Source organism: Poecilia reticulata, chromosome 18, assembly GCF_904066995.2.
Source record: "Poecilia reticulata chromosome 18, P_reticulata-male-v2, whole genome shotgun sequence".
Taxonomy (NCBI): domain Eukaryota; kingdom Metazoa; phylum Chordata; class Actinopteri; order Cyprinodontiformes; family Poeciliidae; genus Poecilia; species Poecilia reticulata.
Window position 1 is genome coordinate 11,094,683 of NC_088847.1, and position 19,477 is coordinate 11,114,159.

The window sequence follows — 19,477 nt, forward strand, 5'->3', positions numbered from 1 at the left end:
CACTTTTTTTGTTCTAATTCTATGTATTGAAGTACTTTAACTATAGGAGATATTTTATAAATAACTTTATGCTGGAGTGATATATACTGTATATTTAGATGTTCGCTATCTTTGCTCTTTATGATTCATGTGCATGAAAATATGTATTCATATTGCAATAATAAATTAACGTAAGGTTTTATGAATTAGTAAAGACATGCAGTTTAAACTGACATGACTGTGTGTGTTTGTGTGTTTCCTGTACCGCTGCCTCTGATGTTGACTGTTGTTGTTTGTTGATAGTCTTGGGAAGCTTCTTGTTCTCACAGCGCTCCTGCAAGCGCAACTTCTCAAACAGTACCTTCAAACATTGCATATTGAAAGTAAAACACACATACAAGACACAGCTCACAGAAAAGTCGTTCAGATTTTAACTCTACCCTGTCCATGTTTTTTAGGAACTTACGCTAATGAATCAGTTTGCAAAGCTTTCTGCAAACAGAAGTCCAATTTTAACTTACTGTTCGTAGCTGAGCGCTGCTGGTCACCAAGAATATTTCCCCAGCTGCTTTGTGGGCCTCTTGCTCCAGCTGTTTCATTTTAGTCTGCCAGAAACATAAACATTTTTAGTGAAAAGAAAACACACACAAAAATGAATGGATAATTTTGTTTTAGCTGAAAAGTTTTGTTTCATCATTCCATGAATATAAAGCCATTTTAAAGATTTGTACATTTTTCTCTGATATAGGCTCACCTACAGAGCCACAATTTTAAGTTTTACAAGATGTAGGACATCCATTTCATTTGACCAGGAACTGAACCCTAAGGTAAAGTTTAGGAGAATATTTCACAGAAATATTCTCCAAAATATTTCTGTGAAATATTCAATGATTCAGTGAATATTTCAGTGAAATATTCACTGAATCTGAATATTTCAGATTCAGTGTTAAATCTGAAATATAGATTTCAGATTTAACACTGAAATCTATATAACTAAGTTGAGCCTGTTACAGCTACACACTTTAGCCAAGCAGAAAATGCATGTAGGATACAAAAAGAACTGTCAAATATCTTTACAAACAAAGCAACAATAAAGAAACTGAAATCTTCACAGAGAACTTAAGATGATGCATTGGCAACGCAGCAACTTTGTTGTAATAAAGTGCAAGTTAATAGAAATAAAAACAAACTGTATTGAGAAACAGATAAAGGTGATAAATGAATGAGGAAATAGAAGAAATCTAAGCAGAGAATAGAAAAATGAATGCAGTAATGTCAAATAATTCATACTTATTTAATATGAACTTTGACAGCTGGGTTTAAAGTTGTTTAAATATTATTCCTCAACAGATTGTGTGGCGGTTACAGACAGCAGCTTTTTGCTTAAGCTCTTCAAAGGCACAAAATAGACCAGAAAAAGTATAAAAAGCAAAAGGGATGACCACATAAGAAACAAGACAGTACAGAGAAAATAACAGATTTGTGAGTGTTAAAGGAAATGGGGCACTGTCAGGGAACATAATGTGTTGGGACCTATTTTTAATAAAAAAAGTGAGAGAAATCATCTGGAAAAAAAGCTGACAAAAAGTACAAGAATAAAAGACAATCTCCACACACATATCAAATGCCACTTGAAGCAATAAAACTGAAAAAGAGACGGGTAGGAAATGACAAGGAGGAAGAGTAGATAAGAGGATGGATGGTTCCATCTTTTAGAGAATTGGAAATGGTCTAAAATTCTAAACATTTTTATATTAAACTTTGTCTTTCCACATATTTTCAAACATGGAAAAAACCAAGAGTTAATACCAAACTTTTCCAGACTCTGTAAGAACCCTGGGGGTTGGCAAACAAAGGATGCAAACACGAAGAAATGCAGAGGCCGACAATGAAAGGGCAAAATGAGGCTAGCTGGCAAACATCCACCCAAACTCCAAAAACTGGACTTTTTCTCTCCGTCTCCCTCGTTGCCTGCAGCAGGTTCCAGACTGCCTCATCAATATTAGATGCTAGCCCTTTAGATAGTACAGGCTTGGAGGAGATATGTGTGCCAACTGTGAATCAGTGCTTTTCTTGTTCTGTCAAAATGCAGTTTTCCCCCTTTTGATCCTGATCAACTAGAAATTAAAAGGATCTCTACTGTGATCTGAACAGCTCAGTCAAAAAGCGAAGGACTCTTTCAGTGACACCTGTCTTGCTGAATTTTAGTGATGCTGTCTTGCAAAACAAAACACCAGTTGAGCATGTCTGCGAGACACGCCCTGACAGAACAGACTTGATGTTCAGACAGGTGAACCTGACAGCTCAGACAGAAAATCCAAAACGACAGTGTGGGGACACACCTGACTGCATTCACCATTACTGAATACTGCAAAGAGACAAGCGAACACTCAGCTGTGAACGTCAGTGTCTCCGCCAGTGTGTGTGTGTGTAATGTTCTTTCATGCAACACAGCCTCTTAAAAGAGAAAGAAAATCAGGACCATCGAGTCTATTTATAGTCCTAGTAGCCAAGATACCAAGACTGTCTCCACAACAACTCCCCTGCTGGTGCTTCCAACAGATGTGAGTGAGTTTAAGGGAATATGTTTGATTCTGCGCCTGAAAAAAAAAAAAAAAGACTGCAGGGATCTGAATCTGCAACAGTAATCAGTGTCTTTGTCAGACCGTGATAAATTGCATATAGTCTCCAGACTTCATTTTTATTTCTGAGGAAAAAAAACAATCCCAGAAGACGTTCACCTCCAACAGAAGAAGGAAACCCAAAAGTGTTTCGTCAGATTTTACATTTTTCCACTTTGCACGCCAGAGGTCTCACTGCTTAACCTTTCTTTGAAGCCTACTATCTCCCACACTGTGCTTCTGTAGCCAAAACTTCACCCAGAATGATGCAGCAAAAAAAAAAAACAAAAACACACATTTAAAGGCCAATAATCATCAAAGGTCATAAACTAAACAGAAAATCTTAAAAACATACATAACCCACAACCACAACTGTTCTTTAAAGCAGATTCATCATTTTGATGCTTCCTACAGACGTAGCATTCGGTGGCATAGTAAACTCAGGAAGAATCGCATCGTTGTCTCTCAAGAAGCGATTCTAGCTAGCTTGAGTCACACAACATGTCTTTATCACCTCTGACATGTAAATTTGTCAATAACAATATATTTAATGCCACTTGGACTGACAAATATTAATTTCGCCCTCACTTTCAAATTCAAAACCACTGTTCTAAAGAGTGTGTGGCAGGCTTTGACTTTTTAAACATCGTTAAACAAATTGATTTCAACTTATAAGCATTTTTTTCCAAAGTGTTGGAGCCAAATGGGTGACAGATTGTTTTCTAGTGTAAACATAGCTTAAAAAGGTATACTTTCTAAAATTGCTTCCACTGAGTGGAAAATATTTGTTTGTACTACACTGATCTGTTCCGGTGTTGTTGAAGGATACTGCTAAAATCTCCCGTGAAACATTTCAAAGATTGAATCCACCTTACCCCAAGCAGGTCTGAAGTTCTCTTAAGTGCTCCTTTGTCCACAGAGATGCAGTGGCTTTCCATGACTGAAACGCAACACACATCTTCTGACACTCAAGACTTGAAAATAAGTGTAATAATTAGACAATAAGGCTTTCTATTGGTAATAATAGTCTCATAATCTTATATAAAATCTTACTAATATAGGGATTAAAACAAAAAAAGTCATAAAAATGTATATTAAATCAAGATTCTGTTGCTTTTTCAGGAGCCAACAATAGTGTTTACCAGCAAGAACAGTGATCATTCTCAGCTCTATTTCTGAGTAGAGTTCCCACAAGCCATGGCTCTGAAAATTCAATCAGTCAGGCAGGTTAATAGTGTCATTTCACACGTAGTTAATTAAAGCCGTTTGTACAACCAACCTGTAGTTTAGAGCATAAGGCCAGATGAAGGTCAAAGAGCCAATAGAGACTTGAAATGATCTGAGAGGCCTAAACAAAAGAGAGCAGACAGGTGAACAGAGTAAGACGGCTGAGAAGAGAAACAGTATTACTCAACATTATGGTGTTTTTGTGAATGTACATCCGCAAAAACACCACGCAATGGTGTGGAAATTAAAAGAGCAACACCCACTTTAATTAACGCAACACTCATTTAAAACTATATCTCATTAACCAACAAAGATTAGACTGTTGCGCTTGTGTTGCTCTGAAGAGCAGAAGGGCAAAAGGGGAACACATTCTGCAATTTAAGTATACATAAAAACACTTTAAAAAGCACAACGTAAAGTTGCATACACTTTTTAGCTGACGTTTATGTGAGAACATTAAAAATAAAAACACAAAAAAAACAAATAAGTTTAGAAACAAAGGCAGAAAGAAGGGCCACATATAATTTTGTCTCTATCCGGTTTAAAATGGTTTTATCCTAGGTGTTTATTAGTTTGGTAAAGAGGCCATTATGTCTGAGGCCATTATGTCGCTACCTTAATTACTCTCTATTTCAATCAAGCTCTGGGATAATTAAACCTAAACTGAAAATGCATCAAAACATCCGTAAAACATACCAGCATCCCCTAAAAGTTTCATGAGGTTCTTTAAACTTCAGATTCTACACTCTGGGTTCAGTAAACTCAACAAACTTACTAAAACATTCATCTTTTGTGTTTGTTGTACCTCTATAAATGAAATCTCTGCCGTTCTAGGACCTCTGCAATGCTCTGATACATTTAAGTTTTTATGTTCGTCTTTTTCCCAGCCAGATGATCCATAATTAACTGCTAGAAATATATTTTTCAGATTATCTATAGTAACTTTGACCTTCAAATCCCTCATAGATCCGAAAAAAGTTAGATTTATCGTGATCCAAATGTTCCACTTTAAGACAAGTGCAGTACATTTTAGTGAGACGTACTGTCTCTGAATGGAAACATAGCATAAACAAGAAGCCTCTGACAGTTCCAGAAGTACAGTGCAGTAACTTTCAACCACTTGCTGTGCTCAGAAGCTAATTAAGTGACATTTGACTAACCTTGTCAGTACTCAGGGAGGGTGTTGCATGTGGCTTTTTGCAGTGTTTATTAAGCAGGTCTTTGAAGCAGGAGGAGGGATCAGAGGGATCCAGCAGCCACCCTGAAACCTGTGGATCTTGGATCTGACAACCTGCAACTGCAAACAGTGAAAATGAAAGCATGAATAAAAGAACATCACACGGAATAGGCCAATATAAAAAGAGACTGGAAGAATTAACTGAATAGACCTCGTCTAGAAAGGGTTGGCTAAGTGTTTGGAGAACTATGAGTGTTTCGTATTGTTTCGTATTACAGAAACAGCCTGAGTTTGTTCCATTCAAAGGAAGCAAAATGTATTATGCAGCCACAAATATGTGATTTCATTTAATTTACATTGGAAAAAAAACAATGTTACAAGTATGCTTGGACAAAAATACTTTAAGTAAAAAAACAAAAATCATTTAAATTAAAAAAAAAAACTGCCATAAAATAGGAAACTATCAAGAAAAGCAAAAGACAAATAAATAGACTCACCTCATCTGTCTGCTATAATGAAAGCAGCTGCTTGTATTTGTTTAAACTTTGACTCCAACTAGTCATCCTCCTATAGCTCAAATCTCTTGTGTAGGAGAACAAGATGTGCTCCTTATAAGGTACGCTCAGAAGTAAATATATGTCACTTAAAACCTGGGGTTCATTTTTTTCTGAAAATTCTTCCAAACATCATCATAAACTTCAACAAGCCTATACATGTGAAGATACACAACAATCCCCGAAGGCAGCTGAAGCTGAAAACGAATGCACAAGTTGTGGTATGAGAAGAGTGTGAAGATGCGTCATCTCAAGAGCTATACCTCGTTTCCAGCTTAGATCCTGATTGTATAGCAGCAAAACTGTACGAAGAAAATCCTTGGCTTTATAGCAAACCACCAGTTTAGACCTTGACAGCACACATAGTATCATATCTCTGTGGCACAGAATTATAAAGACACTTTTAGGGCTTCAGCATGTTTACGAAAGATGCAAAACTAATCGAGATTTACAGTGAAGCTCTTTGTCGTACAAAGGTTTCTCTCATTCAGACAGACAGACCTGGTAAAAGGCTGCTGAGTGTGCTGAAGTTGCTGTTGTGCCCACGGAGGGTTGTGCTCTAGTTTTAAGTAGACCAGGCTGTCATTCGGCTCCAGTGACCAACAAGGCGTGGTGCAGCAAAGATCATTCTTCATCAGCACAAGGAGGCCACACACTGCTGGAGCGAGCTTCTATGTCAGGAATCAGAAGAGAACATGTTAAACAGAACAGCAGGCATGTGTCAAAAAAGGCTTTAAAACAAATTATTGTACTGGTAAGACCAGACGATTAACTTTTAAAAACAAGTAGTAAACACTAAAATTTGCTATTTGAGGTATTTTAAAGCAGTATTTCTGGCAGATTTACATTTTTATCTGCTAGATGGTTGACTGATGAAGAAAACAACCGCTCTGGGGATTTTACTGAGTTTCTATTTGGAAAAATTAACAGAACAGTTTCCTCTCCCTGAAGTTGGAATTTAAAGGTAGAAATACAATTTGACTGCATTTTTATTTATAAATTTAACACGTAACTGTGGTGATTAAAGTTACAAAATGCAGAGAAATGCATTGTATTAACAGCAGTTACCCTGACTGCTTTAATACATTGACTCATGTTGAATTTACCCAAATGGAGCAAAGAACTGTAACGCTAATGTTCAGGACCAGTGACCTATCTTGCAATCTCAGTGTACAGGCCACTAGAGTCCACTCACCTGTTCATGGTCTAACTGGGTTGCTCCATCCTGAAACATCATGGTGAGCACCACCGCCTCAGCCTGCCCAGCCTGCTGCAGCATCTCCACTCTCTCCTCTGGGTTCAGCCTCCCAGAATCCTTTATTCTGCCATCAGATGTCAGGCTTGTAGGTTGTAAGCCAGCTCTGGAGTGAGCTTGTAGCTCACTAGTCGTAACCACGTCATGAAAACCTTTTAGACCATTGATGGCTGGATCAATCCTCAATTTGGCCAACCTGTGTTTGCATCGTTTGGCAAAGAGCTTCTGTTTGGGCCCAAACATTCCCATTTCGTTGGAGGACTTTTCCAGTTTGCTCTGACTAATGAGCCGAGTTTGCTCCAGAACATGTGATTGTGTAGGGATTTTAAACCTAACATCCGTCTTCGGAGTGATTTTAACCTGCTGTTCTTCTGATGACGTTGGGCATCCAGAAATAGATGGTTGAAGTCTGATTTTTTTCACCTCGCTGACGCCTCCTTCCACCGCTGTCCGTGATGAGGAATGAGGCGGTTGCCACTTTGGAGGGCGACTTTTTTTGTGGCTCTTGAGGGGTAGATTTACACATTGATCCTGGAAAACATCACATTTTCTTTTTTGGGGAAAGGATGGAGGATGATGTGAGTGAATCCCAGAAGTCTGTTGTTTTGTGTATAGTTCTTTGTCAAGTGATGTTGTATTTGTGATCAAGTCCTGGGGCAAGGAGGAGTTTTGTGACCTTTCTGGGATCAGGACCACATCTGATTTTCTCTTGGTCTTCACCAAAGATGAGCAGAAAACAGTAAAAAAAAAAAAAAAAAAAGCAAAGCACAAAAAACAAAAAATAAAATCAGTGTTTATGAAGATCTTTTAAGATGTTGTACAAAGAATACCCACAAAGAATGACACGAATACAGACATTTTATAGATGCACATATAGTACTTTGCAAAAATATGAAAACCATTGGAACGTGTTCATATTTTATTAAGTCCACAAATGTTAATATCTTTGATGCACAAAAACAGCCCATTGTAGTAAATTGTAGTAGTCAGGGTACTACAATTTACAATTTACTTACTGAGTAAATTCTTCATGCCTTTCAATTATTTTTAACAAGTAATCACGAAAAAAAATGCATATTTGCATTCATCATGAAATAGATAAAATGCAGTGTCATTGCCTTCAGATGTTACCTAACTAAGGAAGGGTAAAAAATGAATGTGGGACTCAGCCCTCAGCTCTGCTTCCCAGACTGGAAGTCAGACAGCGGAGATGTTGTTCGTCTGAGAAGTCTGCCTGAAGCTGGGACAGGGTCACGGGGTCACCTTCATACACCAAACCCCATCTGTTCCCACATTTTTTTTTTTTCAGGAAAGGTTTGCTTTTCCTATTTTGTTACTTAAATTACATGATTCAATATTGTGATTGTTGCACTAGTAAGGTGTTAATTACACAAGCTTCCTGATAATAAATTACAATTCATTACTCATATAAAGTCTCTAAAATTCTCCAAGAGACGTAAAAGAGATGTGATAACTTTCGGAGAATATAATGAGCAAGTGGATGAAGGTGCAAAATTCTGTACGGTTGTCAGCAAAGTGTTCGGTGGACAGGCATTCCTGTGAATCAGCTCCCTGAGGAGAATCTTCCTGATTTCCTTGTAAACACAGCCCGTTTTCCTGCTGACAAAGTCATGAACCTCCCCCGGGTGCTGTGCTACAGGATATAGATAGAAAACCAAGGCAGGCCATGGCCCGTAGCCGAGCGCCAGGCAAACGAAGCTGTGAGAGAGTGAATGAGAAGAGAGGGAGAGAACATCCCCTGCTGATTGTAGCAATACAGTATCGCCTTGCACCTCTTTCTGTAATCTCCTTCCTCCCTCCATCTTTTCCACGCAATCCCACATCTTCGATCCACCGATTTATCTGTAGAGCCATATAAGCCCCACCCTTTTGTTCACTTTGTAGACCTTATCACAAAGGACAACAGCACCCAATGACGTCGGGACAGCTTTTCAAGAACTTTTGGTGAACTTTTATAGCTTAGCAAAGAGCCTTCAGTTGTCTGTGTGCTGAAACACTTCCTCTACTTCCCAATTTCATGCTAGACAGATTAATTTGTCAGTGTGTGAAGACACAGAGACCTAATCCCCTGCTGAAAGCAGCGATTAAAATTTAAGGACTTCTTGGATGCCTGCAATAACAGTAACAAGTGTCCCCAGAACAGGGATTAAGAGGCAGAGGTAGTGGTTGAGTAAGTCTCTACAAAAAAAGTGAGAAAGTCCCAAATAAACTGCTTTTCGTGTTATTTTCCGGAACTAAAAGTTTTCATTAGAAATTTCAGCACCTGATTTAAAAAACCATCTTCATCTCATTTTGCATCGTCTCAGATTTCTGTTTTGTTCCACTAAGACTCACCTGCAGATCGCCATGATGTTGCTGGTTGTCGGGACGATCGAGAGGTCTGAACTCTGACCCGAGCGGCTCGAACTTCAGGGAGAGCGTTGGTACAAGACATCGCTCACCATCCGAGCCCTCTGGAAGAAGGCGAGTGACAGCGTTTTTAAAAAATCAGATCACCGCTTTTCTTGCACATCGTGAATCAGTAAATCTATTCTGTTGTGCAAGCATATTTTTTAGAAAGCATGTACGAAGCCATAAAGACAGCCGAATGCATCAGCACAATGCAACAGAGGGGGCTCTGCCAGGATTATACAGTATCAACGTGCTTGCTGCTGACGGGGAATCTGTACATGAGTTTATGTGTGTCTGTTGATTCAGCACTGTCTGTGCATCTTAGACTCAAGCTCCTTCATGCAGCTGAAAACTGAGTGAGCACAACATTATGTCAAAGATGTTTCCCCAGCACTGACACGCCATCGCTGCCACTCAGCAGAATGGAAGATGGCGGAGTTGCACTGATGTTTGAGTTCAAATGCTTTTGTATTTCCCTGCAACAACTCCCTCAAGTTTTATTGTTATTATTACTGAAGCTGGTTAGCACTGTTGCCTTAAAGTAAGATGATACTGGTCCCAGCTTTGTCTCTTCTCGTTTCCTCCCACAGTCCAAAAAACACAATTATTGGCTTGATTGGTTGCTCTACAATACAGGATGAATAAGAAAAATTGATAAAGCACTCCTTAGTGTGCCATCTACTTCCTTCTTGTTTAGTCTGAAACGTAGAGCAAAATAAACAACATGCATCTTAATGTTCAATCAATTTTTAGTTCATTTCTATTTGCTTCTGCTTGTAAAACAAATAAGTTGAAAAAAAGCACTTCCTTTGAATTGTTTTTGTTTAAAAGCTTTGTGTAAAGAGAATTTGAACAAATTTAAAGTATGTTTAAATTCTCTTTTTTTTTGGCAACAAAGTAAAAACTTTTACTTTTCCCAGGGCTCCAGCACATTTTCCTTGTTACAATTTTGTACTTTGCAGGATTCATATTTCCAGAATCCTCAGTTCAATTTTAGCAACAAAAACAAGAAAATAAATACATGAAAACTTCACTTTGAATTCATGACACAATTTTTAAAAAGGTCAGTCTTTAAACACGGAAGAAGGAAAAAACAACAGATAGATTGATTGGATGGACAAACTTTTGAACAATGGTTTTGTTGATCCAGTCTAAGAAATTTTTTTTTCCATTTTCTGTTTTCCATACTTCTCAAAACCTAGACAACACAAAACAGAATTCAATACTTTTCCAGACTACACAAACTATATTCTACATTATTCACAGTTCAATGTAGCCATATTTTCTATGAATTTCCCTACTGTGGGATATGAAAAAATACTTTTTATTCTATCAACTTGGAGCTCAAAATTGTATTTTTAAGATTCTGTTCCCTCCCAAAAAGTAGGATCAAAACTTTATACTATATAAATATTTAATTCTTACGGTGACTAATTGAACCAAACATATTCTCAGTTAAATTGTTATGGTAATGTACTATATTTTTAATCTGTGGATGAAAGCATGCATTTACAGAAGGACTGTAGCACCCTCTGGTGGCGACCAGCGTATGTAAAATTATTTAATAAATGGATGATGATTTGTCTATTTAAGACAACGCTACTAAGCATGATGTTATAGAAATGTAAATACATAGAGGAAACTGAAAACAGAAAATTAGACAATAAATGACAAATAAGAACGCAAGAAAACTCACCTGCAGATTTAGGCAAAACTCTGACTTCCTCTAAGTTCTGCACATTTGTGTTTATTCTGTGTGAATCTGTGTCTTTAGTAGCAAAGCAGTTTAGCAGTTTGTGTTCGATGTTTCCCTCATAGTCTGTTTCTGTCCTGCTTTCCACCGTCACGGCTACCAGGCCGGACCGTTCCAGGTGGTGAGCACTGTTGTCCTCCAGGATAAATGTAGTGGCTTCAGACTGAACTAGTGGTCCCTCTGAGAGTCTCCTCTCTGCTGTATCAGCCACCGTCTGGCCCACGTCTTTTGTTACAAAGTCAATGGGAGGCAAGTGGCCCCTTTTCGTTTCATTTGTGTTCAGCTCTGATTGCTGATGTTTATCTACACCACCAGCAGCCTCTTCTGAGAGGTTAGACACACTCTCTATCCACTTTACTCTCCTGCCTGAAAGTTCAAGGCTCTCTGCCTCATTGGCACCAACATCCCAGATAGCTTCGTCTTCATTATGTGCACTTGATGAGTTCACGGTCTCTTTACGTTTGTCAGAGAAGGGTAATGGCGTGTGACAAGCTGCAGAATGAGAATCAGGCTGCTCTGTTGTCGAGGGAAACGTTTCATCGGGGCCTTCAACGGCTTTGAATTGACTGAGCATGAAAGCTGGCTTTAATATACCTGCAGATCTTTGGGAGAAAAACAACAATTAGCATGGAGATTTGAGCGTTGCAACTGTATGGTTCTCTTTCTCTGCTTCTTACCTGTTGCAAGGGGAAGTTTGTTGATCAGACAGACAGTTTGGCAGTTGGAGAGAAAAGGAAAATGTGTCGTGTTGGTAGAAGGATGATTCTGTCTCCTGAAAGGATGACACCACCTGTCTGGGCAAGTGAGCAGTGGGGTCTGGGCACGATCTGTGGGAGTCTGTCTGGAAACGCTGGTGATAGGGGAACGCCTGAGGAGTTTTCTTCTGGAGAGAGGCCGGAACATTGGCAGGAGTCTGACGACTCTGTGTCTCGTTGGTAGAGTTATGGTCACAGATGGGCCTGGATCGCAGCAACACAGAATAATATTTGTAGGTCTTCTAACATTGTGCAATATCACAATACTACACAGCAATACAACTTATTTATGAACCCTAGTTATGACATAGGAAGGCCGGTAAAAAGTGCTGAGCTTTTCCAACAACAATCTTCAATATATTTTATTCAGATTTGAGGTGTTAGATTAATGCAAAGAAGTACATCTTTTGTGAAGCTTAAAGAAAATTATGTGTGATTTTTATCAGCCATTTGATTCAGGTGTGTTATGAGAAGAAACGCATCTAAAAGTAACAGGATTGTAGCTCTTGAGGATTGCAGTAGGGCATCTCTAAGAGGAACCTCATTCTGTCAGATAGGATCCACATCTTATAACCATAGGGAACATAGACCAATAAATCGAAAGCTGTGCTTTTTGACAAACAAGTAAATGGATTACTGTAGTCTGTCTTCTGCTCCATCCTGCTATCACGTCGATGCTTCTAGATAAAATCCAGAGCAACTTTATTCTTTAATTAGACACCAGAATCCAACTCCTTTTTATTTTAATATCAGTATAAATGCAGGTGTTCTGAGAAGGCCTCAGGGTGTTATATCTCATAGTGCTCTGTTCAATACATCATCTGAAAATGGAAAGAGAGACACAGCTGCAAACGTACCAGGACCTGGCCCCAACAATGATTTATATCAGATCAGGACAAAATTGATACTGGCCTTCATATAAAATGCTGTGTTTGAAAATACAGCACACCAGCTCCACATGATGAAGCTTGATGATGTGGGAATGTTTTTCTTCTTAGTAGAAAAACCTGAGACTACCAAAAAGGTTTTTCTTTCAAACAAGAAAATGATCCTAGATATACAGCCAGAGCTACAATGCAAAGGTTTAAATCAAAGCATGTTAAAGTGTGAAAATGGAAAAGTCCAGACTTAAACCCAGCTCAGATTATATGACAAGTCTTGAAATTTGTTGTATAGACACAAATGCTCTCTGTCCTCTCTAGTGGTGATTGTGCTATGTTACAAAGAAGAATCGGTGTAATTGATGGACCAAGATGTGCAAACCTAGTAAAGACATACAACAATAACATGCAGCTATTTGTTGCAAAAGATAAATCTACCAGAATTGAGAAAAGAGGCTACAAATGTTCACCACACTACTTCTTTTTACTCACAAAACATTTTGGAAATATTTTCTTTCCTTCCACTTCACAGGAAGACACTACTTTATATTGTTCAATAAAATAAAATCTAGGTTGGTGACGCAGCAAAAAAAAGAAAGAAAAAACTACCCGTGACTTTGCAATATTTGAGCTCTATATTGACATTGGACATGGTATAAAAAGAGTTGATAGCAGTTATCGCTGAACTTTGGTCTAGCTAGGTATTTTATGGTCGATGAGTAATCAAATGGCCTCCAGTAGTTTATGTTTCTCATATGCAGCTAGGTTCTGCTCTGCGGAGTCATGGCTGATTACCCAAAGGCCATCTTTTTAGAGAGGTGCAGACTAATAAAATATATTTATTTATGTTTATAATAGTCAAAAGACACAATTTCATCTGACTTACCAACAGGAGAAAGTCTCTTTACTTTCCGACTGACTGCAGCTGCTTTGACACTCCACATGGGTGTAATTACACCTTTCCACTAACATAAAAACACAGAGTAAGCAAATCCAAATACATAACAGTTTATAACTTGTATGTAGGTCAGAATGAGCAAAAGCATTTCTGTACCGATTATTCAGTTGCCTTGTTTCATCACAAACATCTACAAAATGTACAAGTGGGATGACTTGTCAAATAATGATAGTGCTTCAAGTACTAGTAATCATATGTGGGCTAAAACATCAAACAAAAAGTTACGGCAGGGACTCGAAATGGATAGAAAATGTTATTTGCACACCAACTTAATGCTCATTTCTACTCTGACTGACTTTGCCTGCGACTGCTGGAGGAATGGAGACTGCGCCTGCGCTGATCCTGATTCTCGGCCCGTAGAGCTGCCAGGATCTTCAGGGCCGCCTGGGAGAGTGGACCAGCGTACAACCTGCCGCTCGACTGCTCCATCTCCTCCCTAATATTGCGTCTGCTTCCTGTGGCTGTAGCTTTTACAGGGCAAAAAGGACAAGAAATACATTTCAGTGCTGCACAGACCTGGTCTAAAGTAGAATTTCACAGAGATCTAAAAAAATATGTGGGAACAAAATTATAATATTAACACTCCATGTTGATTCAACTGAATTTTATTTAACAGATAAACACAAACAAGTAGAATAGGATAACAGGAAGATGTTAATATGAAACAAAGTTTAAAAATGCCACAATATTTTAACAGAACTACTCAATTTCCCCCAATTTAATCATATCGCCTTCACAAAAGAACAGTGGTTCAAACTTCCAATACAGTCATATCTATCCTCCAAAAGAGTAATAAGTCCTTATTGTCATAGCAGGAGCGGAGGAGGAGCTGAGACAGCTGGAAGAGGTCATCATGGTTTCACTGGTCTCCTCTGATTGGCATCTTGTTCTCCAAATCTTCCACTACTTTCTGCAGAAGTCGTGCGTCCAAGTGGAAGAAGACGTACAATTCCCTTTCCCGCCGGAGCAGGGGATTGCGTTCGAGCTGAGAGCGCTTTGCTTTGACTTCTCCCAGGATTTCCTGCATCACCTGTTGCAGATTCTTCAACTGAGAATCGACTTCTACAAGTTTCAGTGTCAGTTCCTGTCGAGGGGGAGGAAAGCCGTATTAGAAAGTAAAAGCACATAAGGATCAATCTAATCAAACTATTAAAAAAATTGTTTTAGGTTTTTCACAAGTATTTCTCGAAACAAATGTTACACGTTCACCCTTTTACATGGGCTGTTAACTGGGTCAGAGCTATTATTTTATTTGAAAACACAAAAAATGTGTTTTTCTAACTGCAAGTTTTCCACACACATCTTAGTTCCTGTGTGTTCGTCATCCAGAAGGCAGCCTGATGGCAACCCATGCATGACGTGGCAGAAAATACTCTAAATGCAGCTCAGTGACACATGCCAACAAAACTGATGACTCACCACTACTAAGCAATACAATGTCCACGTTTCAAGGATATTTGTTATCTACAAGAAGGACAAACAGCTTGGTGCGTCAGGAAAATAAAATCTTTTTGACATAGATCTGCAATGTTCTCTCTCCCCATTACGGTCATTGCAAAGTTGGTCCAGACAATAAAAAGATGAACAATCACTTATTCAAGCTATATTACTACAACATTCTGGCAAACATGACTACTAAATTTTAATTAATATTTAATTAACTAGTTAGTCATACAAGACAAAGATTCTAGGGGCAAATAAAGATCTCATTCCTCAGTAATTAATTATACCGATTAATTCAGGAACTTGGTTATATGTTTAACAGAAGTAACAGATTTTCTCTCGAGACTCCCTTACTATGCAGAACTTTATAACCCAAAGCGTGACACTGCATCAACACAGGTGCCAATAAAATGAATAGTGCTACCAGCTTCCCTCACCCAGAGTGACCAATGATTGTAAAATGAACAGACTCACGTTAAGAGCTGGGTACAGAGTATGGCAGATCAAGAGAAGTGAAAAGAAAAACACCCACCTGTGCATTTGGACAAAGGGAGTCCTGGTCTGCAGTGGCCGTTGGACGTACCTGCGGGCCCAAGAGCAACTGCTGAAGTTCAGTGTATGCGGCCCTGTGGAGCGCTTCGCAGTCGCTGTGCAGACGAGCGGCCATGTAGTTCTGTTCACGGCGTGCACCGGCTACCGAGTCTCGGCTCAGCCGGATGTTGGTTCTTAGGTTTTGGGCCGCTTGATCCAAACCTTCATACGTTCGAAAAGGCTCTGATCGACCGCGGTCTGAGTCACGGTCAAGGATCTGAAGAAGTCTGAGAAGAAAAACCAACATATAAAAATGAGATGTCATTTGTTAAAAGGCAAGCTGTGGTTAACAAGGAAAATATGTAGTTGCAGCAGCACAGAATTGCACAAGCTAGTACCAAACATGTTACCAAATGGTTATTTTTACATCTACCAGAAGAAAAATGTGATTTAAAGAAAAAACTGAGTGATACTCAGCAAAATTCTGACACTTGAAACAAAAGTTCCTGCTTAAAAGATGTTCTAAAGCAAATGTCAAAGGCTGAGACAGTAATCCACTCCTGAGGCAAACATTAGAAAATAAAACACACTTTTTGCTTAGTTTTGCTAAAATTCTGCATGTGTTTGGCAATGTTGCTTAATCCCGTCCAGTTTAGCAAGTGAAGACTGACGTATCCACACTGGAATTCAAACTCTGGCCACTGATCCTTTTCTCCCTCAAACTGTTAAGAAAAAGTCTTGCCTGCATAAGGCAACATCCTTGGAGCTGATGATTGGGTTGGGTCTTGGGTTGATAGCCAGGTCTGGGTGAGCCAGGGACTCTATTCTCAGAGATGCTGCCTTGTGTTCCTCCGACAGTCTGTTGTCAATTTCCATCAGTTGATTCTGGCAGCACTTCCACCTTCTCAGCTCCAGCTCATGAGCCAAGAGGAGCAAGTCAAAGGACGCTTTCTGACGAAGTAAGTAGTCACGCACCTACGCGATGAGATTGATGCGGTTATTAAATTGTGAAGCATATTTCTAGTGTCACAAAATAGCAGAGCTTCAATTTATTTTGACAGGGAAGTTGATGATACGGTGGATAACATATGGCTAAACATGGGATAAAGCTTTCAGAACACCTGTTAGGAACTGCAAAAAGACTTTCAGACTGCAGTGAAGGTCCACCTTCCAGCAGGACAAAGACTCTAAACATGCAACCAGAGTTAAAATCAAAAAGCTTAGATCAAAGCACATTCAATCCAACAGATCTAGATATCAATGGAATTGAGAATCTGTTGCCAGACTTGAAAACTGATGTTCAGAGATACTCTCCATCCAATGAAGATTGGAACTGTTTTTGAAGAAAAAAAAGACAAAGACTTAAATTTCTAGATGTGAAAAGTTGGTAGAGATCTACTCCAAAGTATTTGAAGTGGAGCAAAAAGTGGGTCTAGAAAATATTAACACACCATACGAAATGTTTGATCCTTGACCCAGAAACAGATTACCAAGCATCACATGAATCCTAATATGGTATTTCAGAGTACATTGACCCTCCCAAAGTGTTGAATAATGTGAAATCAGTATATTTAGCAACTCACCTGGTCCTGCCTAGAAGTGTAGTAATTTTGCCTGGCAAGTTGCAGTGCCAGGTCTCCCCTCACCACAGGAACATTCAGCAGCCTGGCCGACTCTCTGAGAGCAGAAGGTACCGGTCCATTAAGCAGCGCTTCCAGCTCAGCCTCCACAGCTTGCAGTTCTTTCTTAGTAACGACATCACGCATGTGCAGGGAGGAAGAGGTTGAAATGCTCTATGAGGATGACAATAACAGACACAAAGGTACCGTATGTTTTAAAGACAAATCAGGATCAGCAAAGCTTAAGTATTAATTTGTTCACAGGAAGTTGCATTAATCTTACCTTTGTATGACAAGCCTTTTCTGAGAGCCAGTCCAAGCCAGCCTTGACAGCCTTCTCTTCTGCCAAAGCCTGCATCAGCTGGTGCTGAGCCACAATATGCGACCACTGAAGTCGGGCCATTTCTGTCCTCCTGTGCTCAACCACGCGACCTCCACTTGATCCACTTTTACAGTCAGTATTCTTCTCCTTTTCATCTCCATAAGAGCTGAGGTCAAGGACCTGGAAGTGCTCAGAACATGACGTCTCGACAATGTCTGATATGCCATGAAAAAAATGCTTCCGAGTGAAGGCAGTGAGCATTTTTGTGTTGAGCTCCTCTTGATTTAAGTAGGGATCCAAAGATAACTGAGAGAGGAGAACTTTCGACTTTTGGGAAATGGAGGGCTTTAACTGGTCCGCTTTTTGTCTAGCTTCTGGCTGAGGGAGGAACAATCCAAGCCTGCCAACCTCATCCGTTAGGTTTTGTAACACCGCATTGGTGTCAGCATTCTCTGCTCCAATCGACGCCGTAGCTTCCTTAAGCTTGCATGTAGCACGGTCCAGCTCAGCACCAAGTTGCAGGTCAACTTCTGCATGGGATGTGGCTGCTACCTGCAGCTTGTTGTAGCGCCGCTGCTTTAACTCCTTCTCTTTACACAGCACCTGGATTTCTGCCTCCAAGTCTTCTATGGCCAAATCCCCCTCGACCGCAAACACAGAGGACGAAGAACGTTGTCCTAAGATGTTTCTGCTGCTCCCATCAGAAGGTCCTATGGTTTTGAGAACCTCCGCCAGGGATGTTTCATCCAGGATATGTTTGCCAGACTTCTGCAACTCCTGAAACGCAACGGCCTCCTCTGTGGTGAGAACGTTCCTTTGGTTGAGGGTGTGACAGACGAAGCGCAAAAAATGAAGGTTCTCCGGGGCGCAGTCGAACAGCCAATCAAACTCTGAAGCCTGCAGTGAAGCTGCACCAGGATATCCCAGACGGCCCAGGGCCTCCACAAACTGGGCACCGTTTAACATGTTTAACCTTACACTGTGCTGCTCAGTCATCCAGCAGCACAATGCATAACAAGAATAATAATGACAGTCAGAAGAGACATTGAAATAAGTAAATGTATTAATGGCCTTTTGAATTTAGATTAAGCATATGTTTATTAAAGATTAAATTAAGATGATCAAATAAAAGATGGGCAATTTCCATCTGTAGCCCACTGACTGGAGAGTATCTCCAAATTTTACATTCACTGTCTATGAAAGTTGCTAAGTATTACTTTTGACTCTTTCCACTGTTTAATAAAGACTACTTAAGTAGGTCACTAAAATATGAAAATACAGGATTTTACATCCTATGATAATTAGCAGGTCCGATACTTTTGTAGAAAAAAATAAAATTGAAACTTCACTGGATGCAAAGGCCAGTTAAGTCTTTCAGAGGTATAACAAAACGAAAACTTAGGCAAAGTTAGTATGTCTTTGTATGTTACTCATTTTATATTATCGGTATCATGGCGATAAGATGTGTAAATGTCATAGAATCAACTAGTCATCATTACGTTAACACAACACGGCCAAACTCTGCTGTTCACATGACGCAGTCGATTAAAACTCTGCGTTAGCACAAATACTGACGTCAAAACATGCATAATATTCCAAAGGAAACATTTAAACATCAAATTATTGTACGTTAGGTATTACGAAAGATAAAAGTAACACTATTTATGATAAAATGAAAAGTCGTAATCCCGAGTTTAATGACGAGTTTAGCAACAAACCTTGGCAACTAGCTTGAAAGCTACAAAAAGACAGCTGTAGCGCGTGAGACTGTATGTGACTTGAACGTACTGCTAGCTTGACAGGTATAATGAGTTTAACCCTTTGGTTTTGTTTGAACTCAATACTTACAGTTCGACTCAAAATGATCCAATTTTATCCGTTAATAGTTTCAACGATAGCCTTCCTCGCGCCAACTTTCCAAACTGAGCGTCGTGACGTTTTGCGTCATACGTAAGAGGCTGACCTGCTTATTCAACCAATCACAGTTGTG

General features: G+C 39.4%; 1 protein-coding gene across 7 annotated transcripts in view; it reads right to left on the reverse strand.

The window, feature by feature from the left end:
* Positions 1-19,473, reverse strand: part of LOC103475972 (polymerase (DNA directed) nu) — a 52,918-nt gene extending 33,445 nt beyond the window's left edge. The window contains exons 1-15 of one of the 7 annotated variants that reach the window (XM_081600033.1): positions 19,336-19,438; positions 13,869-14,039; positions 13,501-13,579; positions 11,656-11,937; positions 10,922-11,580; positions 9,169-9,287; positions 6,754-7,527; positions 6,060-6,229; positions 5,822-5,934; positions 4,988-5,124; positions 3,880-3,948; positions 3,743-3,803; positions 3,476-3,540; positions 501-584; positions 245-340 (exon numbers count right to left, since the gene is read on the reverse strand). In XM_081600033.1, coding sequence (XP_081456159.1) covers positions 245-340; positions 501-584; positions 3,476-3,540; positions 3,743-3,803; positions 3,880-3,948; positions 4,988-5,124; positions 5,822-5,934; positions 6,060-6,229; positions 6,754-7,527; positions 9,169-9,287; positions 10,922-11,580; positions 11,656-11,937; positions 13,501-13,579; positions 13,869-14,001 — 2,841 coding nt within the window. In that variant the 5' untranslated portion in view covers positions 14,002-14,039; positions 19,336-19,438. The other 6 variants (XM_081600032.1, XR_014084868.1, XM_008427975.3 and 3 more) reach the window with 6 other exon arrangements.
* Positions 19,474-19,477: the final 4 nt, after the last annotated feature.